We start from the raw sequence: 20,437 nt of genomic DNA, 5'->3' as shown, positions 1-20,437 counted from the left end.
TCAGTGTGGACCACTGTTTACCTGCATGCCCAGACAGAGGGTGTTCAGCATAATGAGCAGGAACATGAGGTACTCGAAGTAGCAGGACGTCACAATGTACCACACCTTGTACTGGTATGGGTTCTTGGGAATGTAACATCGCAGAGGTCTAGCTTTGAGGGCGTACTGAACACACTGACGCTGTTGGGGGTAGAGGTGCAAACAATAAGGAGATGGATTTATTTTATTAACTGTCTATTTGTGATGCAGGAATACCTCAGTACTGCAGTACCTGGTTCTTGTCCAGCTCACAGTTCTTGTATTCCTGTTCGCCCTGCTCCTGGAAGGTGACGATGACGAAGCCTACGAAGATGTTCATCATGAAGAAGGCGATGAGGATGATGTAGACGATGAAGAAGATGGAGATCTCGATGCGGTTGTTGTAGACGGGGCCCATGTCCTCGGAGTGAGAGTCGATGGCTCTGTACAGTAACCTACGGATGAATAGTGGAGCAGTGGAAGGGCGTATACTCGAGGTAAGACCGATTGCTGGCAGTCGAGGTTGCGTCAACCGCCTGGCATGTCGAAGTGTCTAGCAAGAACTAACCCTAACTCTAACTGCTCTGGCGAATGAGAGACGTAGCGCTGATAAAAGCGCATATAAGCAGTCCATTTACATTACAGTAGGTGGGAAGGAGGGTGAACTTTAAAAAAATTTTGTTATCCTAGACCAGTGGTGTAAAACTAATGTCCAGGAGGGCCTCAGTGTGCAAAGGTCCTTGTGGATTCCTTTTAATCAGCACCCAGTTAAGGCCTTGAGTACGAGGTAGCTGGATGCATCAGCCAGTCAATGGCTTAAATTAACCATTGGGGATGAAACCTGCTGCCAAAAAACGGCAAATACTGCAGCCCTCCAGTACTGAATTCTTACACCTGTGTCCTAGACTGATGTATCCCCCTGTGGCATAAGGCAATGACCCTGGTTCTCTCATGCTGGCTTCCTTCATGGGCAACACTTACTGTGGCCAACCCTCAAACGTGGACACGGTGAAGAGTGCAAGCATGCCGTTCAGCACGTTGTCAAAGTTCAAGTCGCTGTTGATCCACTCCCGTTTCTCGACCACCATTTCATGCAGATGGTTTTCCTGGTATTTGATGTAGAATCCCCTGTGAACATGGAATGTAGAGAATGAATACAGTAGTAGAAAGGTGAGGGGTTATTACAGGGGAGATGGTGGCTGGCTATGTGAATAAAACATCTGGATAAACATTCTGGATAAACTGATGATATGATGAATAATTTTGAAAATAGGTGTGACAATCGATTTTGAAAACACGGAACATGCAAATCAAAAAAAGCATTTAAGGCGCTTTCTTACTTGCACTCATTCTCAGTCATTTTAGAGGGATCTGTGCACATGAAGAATTTACCCTTCAGGAAAAGAAAAACAGTTAAATAGTTGGCTTGTCAACTATGTCAGTGTCAATGATGTAAATTCAAAAATCACACTTTCATAGCTCAACATTACAAATCTAATGGATAAGTTAAAAGTCTGAATCAAATCTGAATTTGGTTACACATATCGGTATTAGCCAAAAATGCATAAAAATGTTATCAAGTCTGATAGCCATATGTGTAAGCTCTTGCTTTAGGAGGTCTAAGGGCCTTATAGCTCACCTTGAAAAGCTGCACACCTATGCAGGCAAACATGAAGTCCAGCAGCATGGTGACCAGGACTATGTTGCCAATGGTCTTTATGGCCACAAACACACACTGGACCACATGCTGCTCGACAGGAGGGAAAACACACACACACACACACACATCTGTAAGACTGCTGCCCCCACAATAATGTCAAAATGATTAAACAGAAAATGTGCCTTTGTGTATGTGGCTCAACAGTAAAATGAGATGCATGCCCCTGTTCTGTAACACAGACAGGTTTCTTAAGTCTTTGATTACTATTTGTGACCTACAACCCTGTCCATCAAATTCAGTCAATATTAAATGCTATGAATATTATATATTTTCTTTTTAGGCACTTATACATTCTATAACCTTTTTATGTCACTGAGTAATAATAGAGCAGCACTGGATTTTCAATACAGCATCAGATAATAATAAATAATGAATAATGGGTATAGATAAAGAGATAATAAATAAAGGGTTAAAGGTTTTGGTCATTGAAGCAGGTATGATAAGAAGGGGAAATAGTTCCAACCTTCAGCCCCTTGGCCCGATTGATGGCCCTCAGGGGTCTAAGGACCCTAAGCACCCTCAGAATCTTCACCACAGAGATGGCACTGGACCTTCATAAGGGAAAACAACACAGATACTGCATGTGTATTCACTCAAGGAGTACAGAACCAGCATATCATGAAAGCTATGATGGCTTCCTGCTGCTAGAATCTGAGTCAAGACTGGTTAGCTCATCCCAAAGCCTTAATGTGAATAAAGGATTATTATTTTAGTGCGCCATCACCATGCTCGCAAATTCCAAACAAGCAATTCAAACCTCAGATGTGATAAAAAACTTGGTCCAAGTATTGGTACAGTGAATGAGTATATGTGTATAAAAAGACACTTTAACCATAGTACTTCTACATGTACAATTAGTCTTTTGCCTAATGTTGAGATCATGGGATAAATAAGGTGTTATCATGAGAAAACAGCTTTTGTTACATCAAGATCGCAAGAAAATAACTTTCGTTTTATCGAGATCATGGGATAAGTTGTGATCACAAGAAAACAACTTTTGTTTTATCGAGAGGACGAGATTATCGAAGTCGTGATTACAAGACAACAACTTATATGGAGGATCACACGATAAATAGGTCATGCTCATGAGAAAACAACTTTTCTTATGTCAAGATCATGGGATAAATAAGTTGTGATTACGAGAAAACAATTTTTATGTTGCGATTACAAGTTAGGTTGTAATCATGAGAAAGCAACTTTATTTACATCGAGATCATGGGATAAATAAGTTGTGATCATGAGAAAATAACTTTTGTTCTGTCGAGATCCTGGGAGAAGTTGTGATCACAAAAGAAAAAAAAAACGTTTGTTTCAAGATAAGTCATGATCACGAGAAAGCAATTTTATTTATATCTAGATCATGACATAAATAAATCATAATAAGAAACCAACTTTTGTTATGTTGATATCATAGGAGTAAGACTTGATCATGAGAAAGCAATTTTTGTTTTGTTGAGATCACAGGACAAGTTAGCCATGATTACGAGAAAACAGCTTTTGTTACATCGAGATCTCAAGACAACTAAATTTTTATCATGAGAAAACTTTTATGTCGAGATCAAAAGTTGTCATCACGAGAGAAAACTTTTGTTATGTCGAGATCTTGAGAGTCATGATAACAAAAAAAATTATATTTACATCGAGATCATGGAATAAATAAGTTGTGATCTCAAGAAAACAGCTTTTGTTATATAAATACCCCATGATAAATAAGTTGTGATCATGAGAAAAAAGATTTTGTTACATCAAAATCTTAAGACAATTAAATTGTTATCATGCAAAAACTTTTATGTCGAGATCACAAGTCAAGATCACAAGAAAAAAACATTTGTTATGTCGAGATCTTGAGATAAGTCAATATCACCAAAAACCAACTTTTGTTGTGATACGTTATGAGAAAACTACTTCTGTTATGTCAAGAACACAAGGCAAATAGGTTGTGATCAATAGAAAATAACTTTCGTAATGTCAAGATCACGGGATAATCAAGTTGTGATGCAAAGAAAAAAAATTTTATGTCGAGAAAATAACTTTTTGAGAAAACTTTCATTATGTTGAGATCACAAAATAAAACAGCTGTTGTTATGTCAAGATAAGAGGATAAATAAGATGCGATCATGCGAAAACGTGTTTATGTTGAGATCATGAGATAAGTCATGATCACAAGAAAATAACTTTTGTTATATATCGAGATCACAAGATAAGTCGTGATCACCAGAAAACAGCTTTTGTTGTATCGGTATCACAGAATAAATAAGCTCTCATCGTGAGAAAGCAATTGTTGTTTTGTTTTGATCACAGGATAAGTTAGTCATGACCACAAGAAATAACTTTTGTTACATCAAGATCTCAACAATTAAGTTGTTATCATGCAAAAACTTATGTCGAGATCACAAGTCGTGATTACGAGAAAACAGCTTTTGTTACATCGAGATCTCAAGACAACTAAGTTCTGATCACAAGAAAACTTTTATGTCGAGATCACTTTTGTTGTGATCACTAGATAAATAAGTCATGCTCACAAAAAATTAACTTTTGTTAGGTTGAAATCTTGATAAATCGATAAGATAAATCGTGATGAGAAAACACTTTATTTACTTTGAGATCATGGAATAAATAAGTTGTGATCTCAAGAAGACAGCTTTTGTTGTTGATATGACATGATAAATAAGTCGTGATCAAGAGAAAATTTTTGTTACATCAAGATCTCAAGGAAAGTTGTTATACTTTTATGTCGAGATCCCAAGTCATGATCACGAGAAAACATTTTTTGTTACATTGAGATCTCAAGATCATGAGAAAACTTTTATGTCGAGATCACAAGAAAAAAACATTTGTTATGTCAAGATCTTGAGAGATAAGGCATGATCCCAAAAAACTTTTGTTACGATAAGTTATGAGAAAACTGTTATGTTGAGAACAAAAGGCAATTAAGTTGTGATCAAAAGAAAACACCTGTTATGTCATGATAAGAGGATAAATAAGATGTGATCATGAGAAAACGTTTGTTATGTTGAGATCATGAGATAAGTCATGATCACCAGGAAACAGCTTTTGTTATGTCCAGATCTGAAGACATCTAAATTGTGATCACGAGAAAACAATTTTTATGTGGAGATCACAAGATAGATTGTAATCACGAGCAAACAACTTTATTTACATTGAGATCATGGGAGAAATAGGTTGAGATAATGAGAAAACATTTATGTGAAGACCATGAGATAAATAAAATCAGGATCACAAGAAAACAGCTTTCATTTTATCGAGATCTGAAGACAACTAAATTGTTATCACGAGAAAACTCTTATGTGGAGATCACAAGGCAAGTCGTGATCACAAGAAAACAACTTTTGCTACATTGAGATCACAAAAGTTATCATGAGAAATCGAAATAAGTCGGGCTCATAAGAAAAAACCTTTGTTATGTAAAGATCACAAGATAAGACATGATCACAAGAAAACAGCTTCTGTTATGTTGAGATCACTAGAAATAAGTTGTTATTAGGAGAAAACTACTTTTGTTATGTTGCAATAACAAAATAATTAAGTTGCGATCACAAGAAAACAACATGTTGTGTTGTGATCACTAGAAATAAGTTGTTATTACGAGAAACCAACTTTTGTTATGTTGAGATAACATGACACAAAATCGTGATCTATAGATAACGGACCAATTGGAAATATTGCACTGCCTCTACATTCTTCTGTAAAAATGAAATGTGTGAATACATAAATCCGCTGACCAAAAAGCTATCAATACATTTAACTTTAAGTTTTACTTTAACTATATTCCATGTTCTAACACAAACGGATTTTAGCGTCGGTTTTACTTCACTCACTCCATTCCCATGGACAGGAGGGAAACGCCCACGACTAACAGGTCCAGGATGTTAAAGGAGTTCCGGCAGAAGGAGCCCTTGTGCAAAATGGCGCCGTATGTGGTCATCTGTCGTAGAGGTGCACAAAAAGTAGTCAGATGGATCCGTAAACATGTTGCATTATACGTATGATTGTGTCAGAAGGACAGCATTACACTCTTGACTATTAACAGAGACGTTTTACCTTGAGCACAATTTCAGCTGTGAACACTGATGTGAAGACAATGTCAGCGTAAGCCAAAACCTGAAATTGCATGAAATGATAATAATGAGATTATTACTCTTCTGATTTTCCATGAATGAAAGCTTCTTTCCTTGCGGAACCCATTTCTAGGACTGTACGGGAATGTAACTGGATTTGCTGAATTTACAGAATTAGTCTCCTGGGACGTGTTCTATGATTATTACTTTCGAACAGTACAAGTGTGTGAGGAATCAGACTAAGCTAAAATGTCTAACGTGAAGAACACCAGGCCAGATAATTGACTGGCAACCATTTAATTTAGGGATTACAATACATGAACACCTGATTTCTGAAGGACACGGGGTCAATGGGGTCTTCAGCTGCCAGAGAGATGCTGCTGAGCAGGATGAAGAGGAGGATGATGTTGGTGAAGGTGGTGGCATTGATGATCCGATGACATAGCTTTCGAAACCTGACAGGGTTACAGGGAGAGCTGCTTTAAACCTGGACAGAGATTCCAACTGCACTGCACTCTCATCTAGTGCACATCTGGAGAGCTGCACTGAATTTAAAAAGAGCTTTCATTCATGTGGCTGTGAAATGTGAATTTAGCTGCCATGTCACCATTAAAAAAACTCACTTTACCCAGTTTCAAGTTACTCAACCCAAAACTCAGTTGAAGTTGAGCACATGGATGCTATGTGACACACACACAACATATGGATCATATGACTATCCATGTGATTTGTAAATGTGATTTGTCCTTTATCTTTATTTGTACGCCTTTCCTATTATGAAATGATAAATAATCAATAAAGTTGTTCGAAAACCCAACAAGGAGCAGCACCTAAATCTGGGGCCTCAGCCGGCAGAGATCACATGGAACCATAGCACCAGCTGGTCACTCTTTACCTCATGACTATCTTTTGTTATATGCTTTTAAAATCGGTCTCAGAGGGATAAGCTTGACCATAGGCTACTTCTGGGCTCCAGTAAGCGGCTGAGCTAGCAGTATATGGTACTGACTTGTTCTGTGGTCCAAAGATGAAGAAGGAGCTGGCCTCTGGCATGGGCACAGCCTTCTCCTTCAGCTGCAGGTCTGCCATTGGACGGGGCCTGGGGCTCTGTGGAATCTCGGGATCCTCCTCCTCATCGTCACCTTGGAAACAAACAAATAAAGGACAGGTCAAGAATCCTTCAGCACACTGTGTGTCGTTTGGCTTCATTTCTAATCACGAAACATGTTTACCTGGAAAATCGGCTGGGGGGAATGGGTCTTTGATTTCGTTGACATTCGATTCAAACTCATCCACTTTAAGCTATAAAAGACAACGAGAGCTTAAACCAAAAAATGGCTTTGGCTTATCTATTTTTAAAAGTTTTTGTAATTAGTGCAGTCTAAACAGTCATGTTTAGAAAATGTTATACAACGTTAAACCATTTATCAATGTCCCACTTAGGATACCTAACATGACATGTCTTTCATAGTCTATGGCTGTGGTACTCAATCATTCTAAGCCCACAGCTGACTAAATGAGCCCTCTTGAATAAGAGTATGGTAGTTTTTTTTTTGGCTGACCTTGGCTGTGGTGGGGATGCCCTCAGTCTTGGCCCTTTGCTCTGCCAGTTTCTTAGTCAACATGGCCTTGTCCTCATCAGCCTTCTCAGGGAGGTTTGCTCTGATGGAACCAGAACAGAAAGCCGTGGATTTCACACAGGAAGACAGTCAGAGAAAGACGTGAATGGGAGCTACGGTGTTGACTGAATATGCAATGCAAGGAGCTCTGAGTTTATGTCGCGACCAGGATACATGTGTGTACGTTAGCCCTCGAGGCAGGAGGCTAACGGTTGCCCCGTCAAATCCAGTGTCTTGTGACTAATGGTGATCAGAGCTTGTCAGTGCTTAAGCATTTCTGAAACACCGTACTAATATTTTGCTCCTTTTCGAAGATTTTTTTAAATGAAAAGGACTGAATCAAACAGAATTCCTAAACAATTGCTCAGAATGTATATTTTTCAACATACAGCCATCTCATGTTGACTGTCATGATTTGCAAAGCTTAAATTTTCTGAACCGTCTTGCAGTACCTGAGACCTGCTTTGCTCACCTGAGCAGCTTCTTTCTCTTCTTCTCCTCAGCCTTTTCCTTCTGCGCTGAGGTCAGACTCTCTGCCTCTGCCAGGTTGTCAACAGCGATGGCCAAGAAGACGTTCAGGAGGATGTCTGTGTGCGGATACTTAAGGACAATGTAGCTGGAAATCTGTGCTAAACAGCAATAATCTAAAGCCCAAGATTACATAATGACTATAGTTCAAATCTAAGCCTAAAAACCATCAGCACCCCCTAGTCAGTTGAACAGAAACAATTCAGATCTAAAAGGTGCTATTTGCTACTGTATATGTTAAGAAATATTGCAGATTCTCAGAATCTGCTCAGCAAGTGTTTTCTTCAATGAGGGTGTCCTACAGAAAATACAAGAAGATGCTGAACCTGGTCCATAAAAACTTAGCCATTCTGAAATTCACATAATTAAAAAAATAAATATTCCACTGAGACACAGTCAGTGAACCATGCATCTGATTCCCCATCCTGGCGCTGCTTTCCTACAACTGAATAAAAAGAAAGAGTAGCCTACACGAGGAAGGTGGGATGTCTGCTGTCCTTCAAAAAAAAAAAAAACAGGTGCCATCTTTAACTGTGAATGGCTGGTGGGGGGGATACAGTTACCGCAGACGAAGAGGATGATGAAGTATATGCTGACCAGGATCCCTGGCATGACCGGTCCCCCATATGCCATGATTCCATTGTACATCACAGAGTTCCAGTCTTCTCCTGTCAGTATCTGGGCACAACAAAGGAGACGCACTGCATCATAGTCTGGTGACTTTATCAGAGAGCCATAACGACAATGTTTTCAAATATTAGTGTATCACTATTCAGATGCATGTGCAGTGAACGTACCTTTCAGCTGTACATAAAAAGCACTTTTTAAGATTGACAAAGGCATGGACCACACACTGCAGAGTTATGAACCATAAACCATCTCCATTAGACCCTATTTTTCTATTTGCGTGTTGACAGGTGACACCACCAAAACTGAGGAAGTCTCAAACCTACTTGCATTAAGTAAAGTAGTATTCCAAGATCATTTTCTTTGTGCATACTGAATGATGGCTACAAAGGAGAATGGAGGGCACTGCCTGAAAGATGCTGAGATAGTCGTGTCTGTGCAACCTCAAGGTACCCTTTCAGATTTGGGTCAAGTCGGTTCTGGTTTCAGAGTATGGACCTGAGGGTCCTCTTGCCTGTGTCACTGGTAACTCCTGGAATAGCAGCGCTAGGACCTTGAGGGCCTTTTGGATGGCGAAGCCTGCTTCCGTCTGAATAGCCTGGAAGTGTCGTCGCGACCTCCTGGTCGGCAAAGTTGTACTTGCCCCCAAACACCTGCATGCCCAGCAGAGAGAAGATGACGATGAAGAGGAAGAGAAGGAGGAGCAGGGAGGCAATGGAGCGCACGGAGTTGAGCAGCGAGGCCACCAGGTTGCTGAGGGACGTCCAGTATCTGCAGACAGAGGGAATTCATGTCTGAATAAAACTGTAACAAGGCAAGACAAGTTGTGACCAGTTGTGACTCATAGATACTCAAGTGAATCTATGCTCTTGAGCAAAGACCTTAGACATGGTATGAGATATGACTCTTGTTATAAATAAAACCTCAAATGAATCTTCACGGTAAATTGTTTCAAAATGTCACGGAAAATCAATAATTATCTTTTAAATGGTCAATCAGTAAACTAAAATCAGTGAATGGCTTATATGTAGCCCACAGCCTAGAGTTCCTCTACTCTAAATCTCATAAAGCTGACCTCTCAACCACCCTCCCCCCCCCGACCTCCCCTCAACATTTACCCAGCATGCCGTGAGCCGCTTACTTTGTGACCTTGAAAAGGCGCAGGAGGCGGATACACCTCAGGATGGATATGCCCATGGTCGTCATGACGTCCATGTGCACGAGGATGAGCTCCAGGATGCCCATGCTCACCACGAAGCAGTCAAAGCGATTGAACAGGGACATGAAGTATGAGGGCAAGCCCAGGGCATACATCTTCACGAACATTTCGGCCGCGAACATCGACAGCAGCACCTTGTTGGTGTTGTCTGCATTCAGGAACATAAAAATCAAGGGAAAGCGTTTGAACAACATAATGATACAACTCCTTTTTTATTAAAATGCATCAGTGTGTGCTGTATAAACGCATTTTAACTCAAGAGGAAACAACGGGCTTGATTTACAAAGACCTTTGGAACGTGCAAAACTTTTCAGCACACACAAAACTAATAACGCAATTAATATTTGGTGCAAAACAAATACCATGACCAATCATTGGTCATGTTATTGGTTTGCGTGTGCTAAAATGTTTTGCACAAGCTGAATGTCTTAGTAGATCAGGCCCAAAAGAGGAATAATACAAGGACGTCAAAGTAATTTAATAAATTTAAAATAAATCTGTGTATAATGTGTCTATTGTTACATAGCAATATGCTGGGAAGAGCTACTTCACACAGTTCCACAGTGGAAGTGACCTTGTAGATTAGTGAGGGATTCAGACTGGTGGTGGTGCTCCGTGGCGATGGCCAGAGTATTGAAGAAAACCAGCAGGATCACCAGCCAGTAGAATAACTTGGACTTCACCCACGTGCGGCACTTCCGGCGAAAAAAACGGTTCCAGCGACGCCACCGACGGCTGAAAATGGAGCACGAGAAGGTTCAGAACGACACCCTTCACTTTGGCAGGTAGTAACCGATTAGCTTTGGACTTGTAGTACTCACAAATAGTAGAGGACACGACCCATGCCCTCCATGTTGTACATGCTCTCTGTGTCTGACCCTCCCTCCTCGAGAGGTAGGAGACCTATAAAGAGAATTACGCTAAAGCCCAGTGCATCACCAAACCTTCACCTCTATGGAAGGGCAGTAATTTAAAGTTTTCCACAATAAAGGTGGTGTTTCCCCATTTCTGGGGTTTACAGTCCAACAATTTACTCACAACATTTCTCAGCCCATATTAGAGATGCAGTTGCCCATAATTAAGAAATGCATCTAATTTTTTTATTAATTTCCAATCTACTATGCATAGCATTTCAGCCACTCCTGTTTGTAGTTGCGCTTCATAATGAGGCTAACTGCTGATTCTGACACTAGTGCTACGGGACTGTTCAAAGTGCATTTAATCCATGGTTAAAGCCAGATAGCTGGTATAAAAAAAGAGGGGGTGACACCTTGGCCGTCCTGGTCAATGTCCATGACCTCCGCTTGAGTGATCCACTCCATGTAGCCTTTGAGGTCCTCGTCCAGCTGCTGCCGCTCACGCAGTTTCTGGAACTCTCCGCGTGACTTGGCCTTCTCTCGCTCTTTGGTGAACTCTCTGGGGGAAGGAACAAACGGTGAAGGAGTCCGAAGTGACAGGGAAAGGAAGAGAGAGAGAGAAAGAGAGCGATGGATAAGAAGAATAAATGTTTGATTATGCTTCACATTTTTACCCCTTAACTTTTGTTTTTACTTCCTTTGCATTTTCTATTTACATTATTCTAGCCGATACTGTACTTAATTTCTTTTTATTTTCTGTTTCAAAAGATTTGAAAAATTACGACTTTTCATTTATTTACAGTTCAAGGTATAGCATCCAATACTTTCACTAAATTAAATGATATTTATGGATGGAAGGTTAATTTAAATGTTGACTTGATGTAAAGCTAGATTTAGACAATGCTAAACTAGGTGACACAGGCAAACTTAATTATGCCCTACCCTGGTGGGAAAAAACTACACAAGATTCTTGACACTACACACTCTGCCTAAGTGGCTCAAGACACAACCCCAGATCACAACTAGAGAAAAATCATCATTTCGAAAATGAGTCGATTGATTTTAAAATCAAATAAATGTGAGTAGTTCCTGACCCGCTGAGCACACCAAGCACCAGGTTGAGCACGAAGAAGGACCCCAGAAGGATGAGGGTCACAAAGTACATCCAGGGCCACTCATTACCAATGGCATCATTCACCTGTACAGACAGAGAGGAGGAGGGATTGAGGAAGGGAGAGAGTGAAATAGAGGTCACCTTGGAAGGCTGGAACGAACTTTTGTCAAAACATGTCACCACCTTTTTCTTGGCCACAACAGCAGAATGTAAAGTGGAACTGCATTAAATAACCTAAAGTCTCTGAAATCCTGAAATCAAATGTAAATCTTATGAAGATTGTACATAAAAGTTACAATGGTGGTCTACAGATGTACAGTGGTCTGCCGACACAACTAAACTAAAGGGGGAGCTGTACAAATAAACTCTTTATTGTCCAGAGAGGAAAGGCGCAGGAGGAAGTCACACCCAGTAGAGCACGTCGGTCCAGCCCTCCATGGTGATGCACTGGTAGACGGTGAGCATGGCGAATCCCAGGTTGTCGAAGTGGGTGATGCCGTAGTTGGGGCCTGGCCAGCTGGCCTTGCACTCGGTGCCGTTGATGGTGCACCGGCGGCCATTGCCCGCTTGGGCACAGGGTGAGGCCTTCTCGTTCTCCACCGTGGCGATGATGTCTGGAGGATGGACACGTTGGGGTTACATTGTTTCTGGCAATTTGGTATGATCAATCATAATTTCAAGCCTATCCAACTTCTGTAATATTCTGTCAGTTTTGAAAAAGTGCAAGACCTCACAGGTGAGCTGACTCTCCATTAGCTTGTAGGATGGCATATCCTGAATAGCAGGTACAATGCATTAATAATTAATAGCACTATACATTGTTAATTTCTGTGAACTCAACTGTGTAAGGACATGAGTGAAAAAACTTTCTAGAAGGCTTCCTTTTCAAATATCCCATAGCATACTGTAATTTTGTGTTTGGTGAAGTTTCTGTAAACTCAACTGTATAAGGGTGTGTATGTATAAGACTATGTACTGTACATACAGTACCTGTATAAGAGTAAACTAACTTTCCATAAGGCTGCATGTTGAAATGTCCCACAGTGTAATTTTGTGTTTGGTGAAGTGCCGGCTGAATTCAGGCTTGCTAACTTGTGCCGGTGTAGTAGCAGGTCTTGTGCATCTTGCATTTGAAGAGCTCCAGCCCTACTATGGCGTAGATGGTAACCATGAAGAACACGAGCAGGGCGATGTGAAACAGTGGCAGCATTGCCTTTAGGATGGAGTTCATCACCACCTGCAGGCCTGGAGGGAAATAACAACCACATTTCAGTAAGGCCACCGTGTAGCTATGGTACGTCATTATGTAGAAAAAGCTTAAGTGTAAGGTCTCGTTAGACCTTCAATGGCGTAGAAACGAAATCGGGTTATATTCCCGTCACTTCATATGGCTTTTTTGTCTTTCTGTGAATAACACATGTACTCCACTACCGTTCATTACTCTGAATAAGAGCATCTGCATGATGTAAATGACAGAATGGTGTGGTGATACTGTAAGTGGTGTGGTAGGTGTTTAGTAAAAGACAGAACGGTATGCTGATAAATATAGGAGGCGCCCAGTAAACGGGGACTCACTGGGGACCCCCGAGACAAGACGCAGCGGCCGCAGGACTCTGAACGCTCTCAGGGCCTTCATGTCGAACCCGCCCCCCTTTTCCCCCACTGGAGCCTCCACCCCGCTGATGTGGTTGATCGTGTCCAGTGCTATGGTGAAGAGCCTAGGGACAGAGTGGATTCGGAGGGAAAAAAATAATACGGCTTAATATATCCAAACATGATGACTTCTTTCCTTTTAAGCCTAGGGAAAGGAATTCAGTTCAAAGGCTGTGATTCATAATAACTGAATTAAAACTCTGGAACGAGCTCTCGTTCTTCATCCAGCAGAAGTTTGCCAACTGAAGATAACCCCATTTCAGTCATTTTTCTCTATTTCTTTAACCTTTTGAAGAGTAGGTTTTTTGGAATGTTTATTTCAGAGTTCTAAGTCAATGTTCTAGAACACAATTGCTTACCCTTACCGGTAGTGATTGTTACATCAGCATTAGAATATTCAGTTAAGAACAGTCCAATCACATATTTGTGATCTTACACTGGTTAGTCATGTAGTTCATACTACTCTGCAGGGAATGGCCATGACGTAAAATTCAGGCAATGTATTACACATGTCACTCAACAGCTGCGGACTCGTGTTCAATCACTGTGAGTGACTGTGTGCTGTTTTTTTTTTTTTTTTTTTTTTGCATTTGTCAGCTGCAAGAGCTGTACCAACATTTCCTTTATTTTAGAAGAAGGCCATGGTCTAGTCATGGTGCCCAGGAACATTCTCCTCCTTGTTTCCCCCCCACCCCCCAGGGCAGCCCACCGGACCCAGCTTACCCCATGAACACGATGACAAAGTCCAGGATGTTCCAGCAGTTTCTCAGGTACGCGTCTGCGTGGAACAGGAACCCATAAGCCACTATTTTCAGAAAGCACTCCATGGTGAAGATGATCAGAAAGATGTACTCCAAACTTTCCTGCAAATGTGAGTGGAAAGAATCATCAGGTACTGTTCAGATATATGTACACACACACACACACACACACACACACAGAGTATACCTGTATTGTAACTTTCTATCCCCCCATCCAGGAAGAGAAATGGATGTCCCGTCTTCACTTTTCAAATTCTTGACTTTAATTTGAGTGTAACATTTTAATGATAGATCATGATCTGATTTCCTTCCAAACAATATCTGAATCCAAATGATACAGTGGCTGAAGCCAATGAACAGATCGTTTGAAATACACCATTATTTTTGTGCTTTACTTTTGTAAATAAAGTCAACTTATTAACACTGACTGAAAACAAAGTCAAGTCCAGAGGTACTATGGTAGCTACATTGACCCATTCATAGGTTCCTCAAAGATGCTGTATTTTGCTCTTACTTTCACAAACCCAGTGACAGAAGAATGGGTACGTTCTAATTTAGCAGTGACATGTGACGTTGTATAAACATGATAGCATTTGCAAATTACTCTAACAACATAACTGAGAACATGATATGAGAATGTGTTAGCTGGAAGATTATAAAAATAAGTCTTTGACCTTTCTCTCACTTGCAAGGCAGATTTAACATGTACACGATCGTCCTACAGTGTATGTTATACAGATTTGCATGACTACAAATTATTTCACCTATTGATGCATTGCAGTGTGTTTCCTGCAGACGCTCCCAAGAGTTCAATTTGTTTTTTCAGTAGCCTGTGCAATCAAAATAGTCAAAATTGTATATACACAGATGCAAAAATGCTTAATAATGGCAAAATTCATTTGATGTTATTACTACATTCTCTTCTCTACCTCTCCTTCTAATCACAGATTAGAAGGAGAGGGAAGTTAAAACGGCGTGATTGGGAATGCTTATTGGTGAATGCAAATCAAATGCACAGTGTTTTGTTACCGTGGCGATGGCATAAAGTGGATTTAGTGTTCCTTTTCAATGGTGGCAACGTGCCTTGATCAGCTTTTGCCAGTGAGGGGCTATTCTCTGGTGACCTCGCCGGGACTGCTGTCTCCCAGTTCGGGATTCAAGGGCGGCATCCCGAGAATGCCCCGCTGACAGTTGAGATGGATGACGGATGGGACGGAGACACACAGGCCATGGGGAACTAGGCCATCTTGGACGGCACTCAGAAACACTGAAAGGGTGTCCTTCTTTTTTTACTGGGCATATTGTTGAAAAGCATACGGATATCAGTCAGTAGCGTGCAAGTATAGCTGGCAGGTTTTCGTAACTAAGAAACAATTGTCTAACCCGAGTGCTCAAACCCCTTAACCAACAAGGAAATAAAGCAATGTAACCAGTGAAAATACAACGAACACAACACAATGGTCATAAACTATGACAATCTATCCCACCATCAGGCATCCCTTTAAAAGAATGCCAAGCCTGCAATGATCAAAAGCTACAATGTTGTTAGCAGACCTGGGTCAAATACATATTTGTTTTGGATTCAAATACTTTTCTAAGCTTTACTGATCTTGTCTGGTGTATTGGAACCAATTAAATACTCTCAAAAAGTGCAAACCCTGTCTTCTGGTCATATTGGCAGGCTCAATTACACCAGAAGAATTGGCAATATGCTAGAAGATGCTAGGATATCTTTAGGCCAGTGCTCTCTTGTCCATGGTTTACTGATTGTGCCGTCACACACACTCCTCTTGAGCAGCATAAATTTAGAGGTGATCTAAATATAAAGCATTAAAACATACAGTGACACGAGCTAGAACAGGCACACCTGTCCCTCTCTGTCAACCTGAATCAAGGACATGGCAGTGACACACTGACCACTATCAATGGTCTAGCCTATGCAACCTGAGATTCAGTCCACACTCATTCTGACTCATTGTCTTAACGTGATATAAAAAACATCAAAATACACAAAGCTATGGTGCTACTGCAAGGAATAGAAATATGAGTTATTTCAATACGAAAACTATAACTGTGATTATAGCTTAATCAGGATCCAAATCCTGCTATAACCATCACAATTACCATATTCTTAATCGTAACCGAAATTATACCGAACTATATTAATACATGGCTTCAAGATTTACCGTCAAAATGTTGAAATGATTTAATCTTAAATCTGTGGTTTTACCTAAATGTTGTTTTAAAAATAAAATCTCTTGAAATTTTTTTTGTGTTTTGAGTAATTTAATTAAAACGTATATTTTACCAAAACAAAACATTGAAACACATAAAGCTATGGTGTTACCTGAAAAAATATATGTCTCAGTTATTTAGAACAAGAACTTCTGCAGTAACTGTAATTATAGCTTGATCATGATCCAAATTCTGCCATAACCATTGCAATGACTATATTCTTTACCGTAACTCTAATTTCTGCTATATTAATACATGACATGAAGATATGGTGCTCATCTCATACTGAGCCCAAGAAAAATTTCCCTACGGGGACAATAAAGTATATCGTATCGTATCGAATAAAATAAAAGTTTGAACCAAAATCCTCCCCTTTTGCCGTATATATTTAATCGTAACTCTAACATGCCTTCAAGATTTACCATCAAAACATGGGAACAAATTCATCTTAAGTCTGTGATTTTTACATTAAAATGAGTTAAAAAATGAAATGCTGAAAAATGAACTATTCACCAGGAAATGTGTTTTAAAATATTTAATATATATAAAAAATGAAAAAATATTGAAATACGTAAAACTGTGGAGTTACCATATTAAATCAATAAGATGCACTGGACTGTTGTGGTCCTCCAGGACCGGGGAACACTTCCATTTGTGAATTGCAAAAAACTGAGGACTTTTGTCCCTGTAAATGCTACGGGTAGGAAAAGAGGAAAAGGGCAGGAGAGATCATCTGTAGGACCCAGGCCAAAATCGTTGCATCTCATGTGACCGTTAAAGAAACGTGCTGTTTAGAGGTGGGTTTCTTTGGGGGGTCAGGTTACCCGCCAAATATGTGCCACAGTGTGCCGAATTCTTGACCTCGCCCTCTTTCAGTAACCAAGTTTCATCCTGCCATCCCTTGAGCCTTCAATACTTCATCTGATAAACTACTAAGAGCGGTGATCTCATCTGTTGGCGCTCGTAACGAGGGATGTCTGTGGGCAGGGGCATGTGTGACCAAGCAAGACAACTACATTTCTTTGTACACTTCATGGCACAAAGAGAAACCTGATCCCCAGTGCTGTCAAGTAGATATCATATGTCCTTGAAGCTGGTGTACGTCTCTCCAAGCAACAAATCCACGACTTTAGCTCGGCACTGTAGCTGTGCCACAGGTGACACTGTTGTGTATTTATTTATTTATTGTATATTAATGAATGGAAATATGTCTTATGAGGACATGGGTCTGCGTGTACTGTAGGTCGGTAGCTAATTCACGTGGAAAGTAGAGAAGAACACTCACCAGGTTGGTGTTTGTGTTGTTCGTGTCTTCTTCTGGCATGGGCAGGAACACGGCAAGCGCAACACAGTTGGCGAAGATGGTCAGCAGGATGATAATCTCAAAAGGCCTGAATGAGAACTGGTCAGGAAATCACTTGTGGTTCACGGTGGGAATGGCTTGATACAGAAATCGGAGCAGTCTGATATTTAGGCCAGTGATGAACAGAACAGAGATCAGAACAAGACCCTGCTTAGATATACCATCTAACAAAATCTATCAGCATATAAATATCTAAGATGATATCTTTCAGCCTTGGACTAGTTTGCTTTCAGGTTTTTGGCCGAACTTTTCCCTACATGTGTTGTACCAAAATATAACCAATAACCTAACACAGGATAGATAATAAATACTACAATCAAGTTATCACTCCCCTCTTTTAGGTGTACATATTCTTCAGATAAGCCCCTTTTCCACTGCATGGTACCGGCTCAACTCGACTCGACTCTACTCGACTTTTTTAGTTTTCCGTCGGGCAAAAGTTGTGGATAGTACCTGGTACCTGGTACTTCTTTGGTATCACCTCCGTCGAGGTTCCAAGCGAGCTGAGGCGATGCCAAAAGGTGACGTGAAAACACTGCAGACCACTGATTGGTCAGAGCAACGTGCTTCATGCGGCGTCGCTAATGACGACCAGCTACATTGACGGGGGTACTATCTGCAGTGGAAAATGGAGTACCTGGTTGACTGCGTTGTTGCCGTTCTCGTTGTGTTAGTGTTAATCAGTTTGACCTTCAGGGTCCAAGTTGAACTATGCGGTTGTTCCCTGCACTTGGGCCGGTACTTCTCTCTAGGGGTTTCGTCATACTTGTTCCTGGTTATGGTTATACACTTTGTTGTACGTCGCTCTGGATAAGAGCGTCTGCCAAATGCCTGTAATGTAAAGTAATGTAATGTACCAAAAGCGTTTAGAGTCGAGTCGAGTCGAGTAGAGTCGAATCGAGCCGGTACCATGCGGTGGAAAAGTGGCTAAAAATTACAACACCACTTTACTTAATTCATCTGTAGACTGCCTCTCGGCCTTCTTTAGCTGTGCCCTCACAGAGTAGAACGCCACCGCGTGCCAAGTCCACGGCCGTGGAGTCAGCGCAAGACAAGGCCAGAAGAATGGGGTCAGAAATGGCAGCTGTTCTCCTCTATTCAGGCATCGCAGTGTGCCCGTCTCACCACAGCAGACTCCAATCTGTGACTGTCATGACGACTCTTCTCTATATATGTGTTTGAAATTGCCATTTAAAAAATGCGCATCAAGAAAAATGGCCTGTTTCATATGCTTCCATGTCAGCAGCACAAAATGGTAAAGCTTTTTTTTCTTTTAAATCTGTCCATCTGGCACATTGTGATATCCACACTGCACTTGATATTGCCTAGTGTAAATCCCGTCAATCAGTCAAAGTGACAGTTCGTAACCAGTGAGATCACTGCTGGCTGAATTCAAAGACATGCGCGCTGTCTGAGGAGCTACGAGCTACGAAGTCACACGTTATTGTACAATAACGTGTTTAAACTCTCAGTTATATTCAATAATTCCCGTGGCTGCAATTGCAGGGAGTTGTGTTTCTGTATGAAAAAGCTTTCAGAGTTCTAGTTCACTATTGTATAGTTCACAATTGTATGTTCACTGTTGTATAAGATCAGCTTGTCATTATTTAGTGCAAGAAAAGAAACACACAGGAGCAGCCAAAATTTATCAGCTAACCCTCCAGCGAAGCAGTACAACTTCCTCTGCTCTACCAGCTACAGGTGATAATTAACAGATCACTAATAACAGTGTAATAACCATGCAAGTGTTAAGCTAGGTGGATATTTGTATTTAGACTGGCCTAGTTCTTTCATCAGTTTTAGCCACAAGAAGCATTGTTCTGTACCAGTGAGAGTGGCATACTCACAGCTATAAATATGATGTCTAAAAGAAGGAATCTCTTTGTGTGTGCGAGAGCAGAAATGGGACGTAGGTTTATTTTAGCAGCTCCCTTGTATAATTTTCTGTGTCCATTACATTATTTTAACAAGCTATGGAATTAATTTTAATAGAGGTTAAGCTGTTCCACTTTGCACTTTGGCCAGTTAGTCACGAGGTCAGCATTTTGCCATCATTTGTCATAGGTTTTTTGAGGCCATTCTCCTAGTTTTATCATTGCGGTTTGTTTGTGATTTTCAGTTCCTTGTAAATGTATAAACTTCAATTAAAATGCTCAGATTAAAAAAAATAAATAGGATGACAACAAAATGTTATCAGAACTTGTTATCAGAGGTGATTACAGTATCTACACTGTTAAGAAAAAAAAAAGTTTCTTGCCCTGTAGTTACATCTTCCTGTTTTTTTTAAAAGATGTTGCCAGAGATAACTTCTGTTGATGGTAAACTCTGCACAGTTGCTTGAGAGGTAGGTCTGAACGCAAATAGATCTAGGCAACGTGTAACACTGACTCCTGTGGTACACTATAACCCCATAAACCCACAGCGAATTGTTCAGTGTACTGTCATAATCCCCACTGTTGCTGCTGTCAGGTTTCATTGCCCATATCTACCAGCAGAGGGCAGTGTGTCAGAATTCTCCCTCCGGCTTAGCGCGTCCGTTTTTAGGCTGTGATGCAGCAAGAGGACAGCTGCTGGGCCATATCACAGCGCGGTCTGAATAAACCTAACTCTAACGGCCGTAAACTTTTATCATCATTTGTAATGA

The 20,437-nt window shown here is 40.7% G+C and overlaps 1 protein-coding gene across 1 annotated transcript in view; it reads right to left on the bottom strand.

Moving 5' to 3' along the window:
- The window catches only part of cacna1sa (calcium channel, voltage-dependent, L type, alpha 1S subunit, a), a 34,311-nt gene that overhangs the window by 12,093 nt on the left and 1,781 nt on the right, over positions 1 to 20,437 (bottom strand). The window contains exons 2-26 of the mRNA XM_064304691.1: positions 17,716 to 17,821; positions 14,158 to 14,297; positions 13,357 to 13,499; positions 12,874 to 13,026; positions 12,190 to 12,395; positions 11,762 to 11,865; positions 11,081 to 11,226; positions 10,632 to 10,713; positions 10,385 to 10,545; positions 9,733 to 9,958; positions 9,190 to 9,362; positions 8,522 to 8,677; positions 7,909 to 8,023; positions 7,380 to 7,479; positions 7,050 to 7,119; positions 6,827 to 6,959; positions 6,143 to 6,272; positions 5,801 to 5,860; positions 5,578 to 5,684; positions 2,202 to 2,289; positions 1,658 to 1,765; positions 1,359 to 1,411; positions 1,000 to 1,146; positions 272 to 473; positions 22 to 180 (exon numbers count right to left, since the gene is read on the bottom strand). Coding sequence (XP_064160761.1) covers positions 22 to 180; positions 272 to 473; positions 1,000 to 1,146; positions 1,359 to 1,411; positions 1,658 to 1,765; positions 2,202 to 2,289; positions 5,578 to 5,684; positions 5,801 to 5,860; positions 6,143 to 6,272; positions 6,827 to 6,959; positions 7,050 to 7,119; positions 7,380 to 7,479; positions 7,909 to 8,023; positions 8,522 to 8,677; positions 9,190 to 9,362; positions 9,733 to 9,958; positions 10,385 to 10,545; positions 10,632 to 10,713; positions 11,081 to 11,226; positions 11,762 to 11,865; positions 12,190 to 12,395; positions 12,874 to 13,026; positions 13,357 to 13,499; positions 14,158 to 14,297; positions 17,716 to 17,821 — 3,268 coding nt within the window. The remainder of the gene's footprint in view (positions 1 to 21; positions 181 to 271; positions 474 to 999; positions 1,147 to 1,358; positions 1,412 to 1,657; positions 1,766 to 2,201; positions 2,290 to 5,577; positions 5,685 to 5,800; positions 5,861 to 6,142; positions 6,273 to 6,826; positions 6,960 to 7,049; positions 7,120 to 7,379; positions 7,480 to 7,908; positions 8,024 to 8,521; positions 8,678 to 9,189; positions 9,363 to 9,732; positions 9,959 to 10,384; positions 10,546 to 10,631; positions 10,714 to 11,080; positions 11,227 to 11,761; positions 11,866 to 12,189; positions 12,396 to 12,873; positions 13,027 to 13,356; positions 13,500 to 14,157; positions 14,298 to 17,715; positions 17,822 to 20,437) is intronic.

Source organism: Anguilla rostrata, chromosome 13 (genome assembly GCF_018555375.3).
Source record: "Anguilla rostrata isolate EN2019 chromosome 13, ASM1855537v3, whole genome shotgun sequence".
Taxonomy (NCBI): Eukaryota; Metazoa; Chordata; class Actinopteri; order Anguilliformes; family Anguillidae; genus Anguilla; species Anguilla rostrata.
Note: the sequence above shows the minus strand (reverse complement) of the source record. Positions and strands in the feature narration are given on the sequence as shown.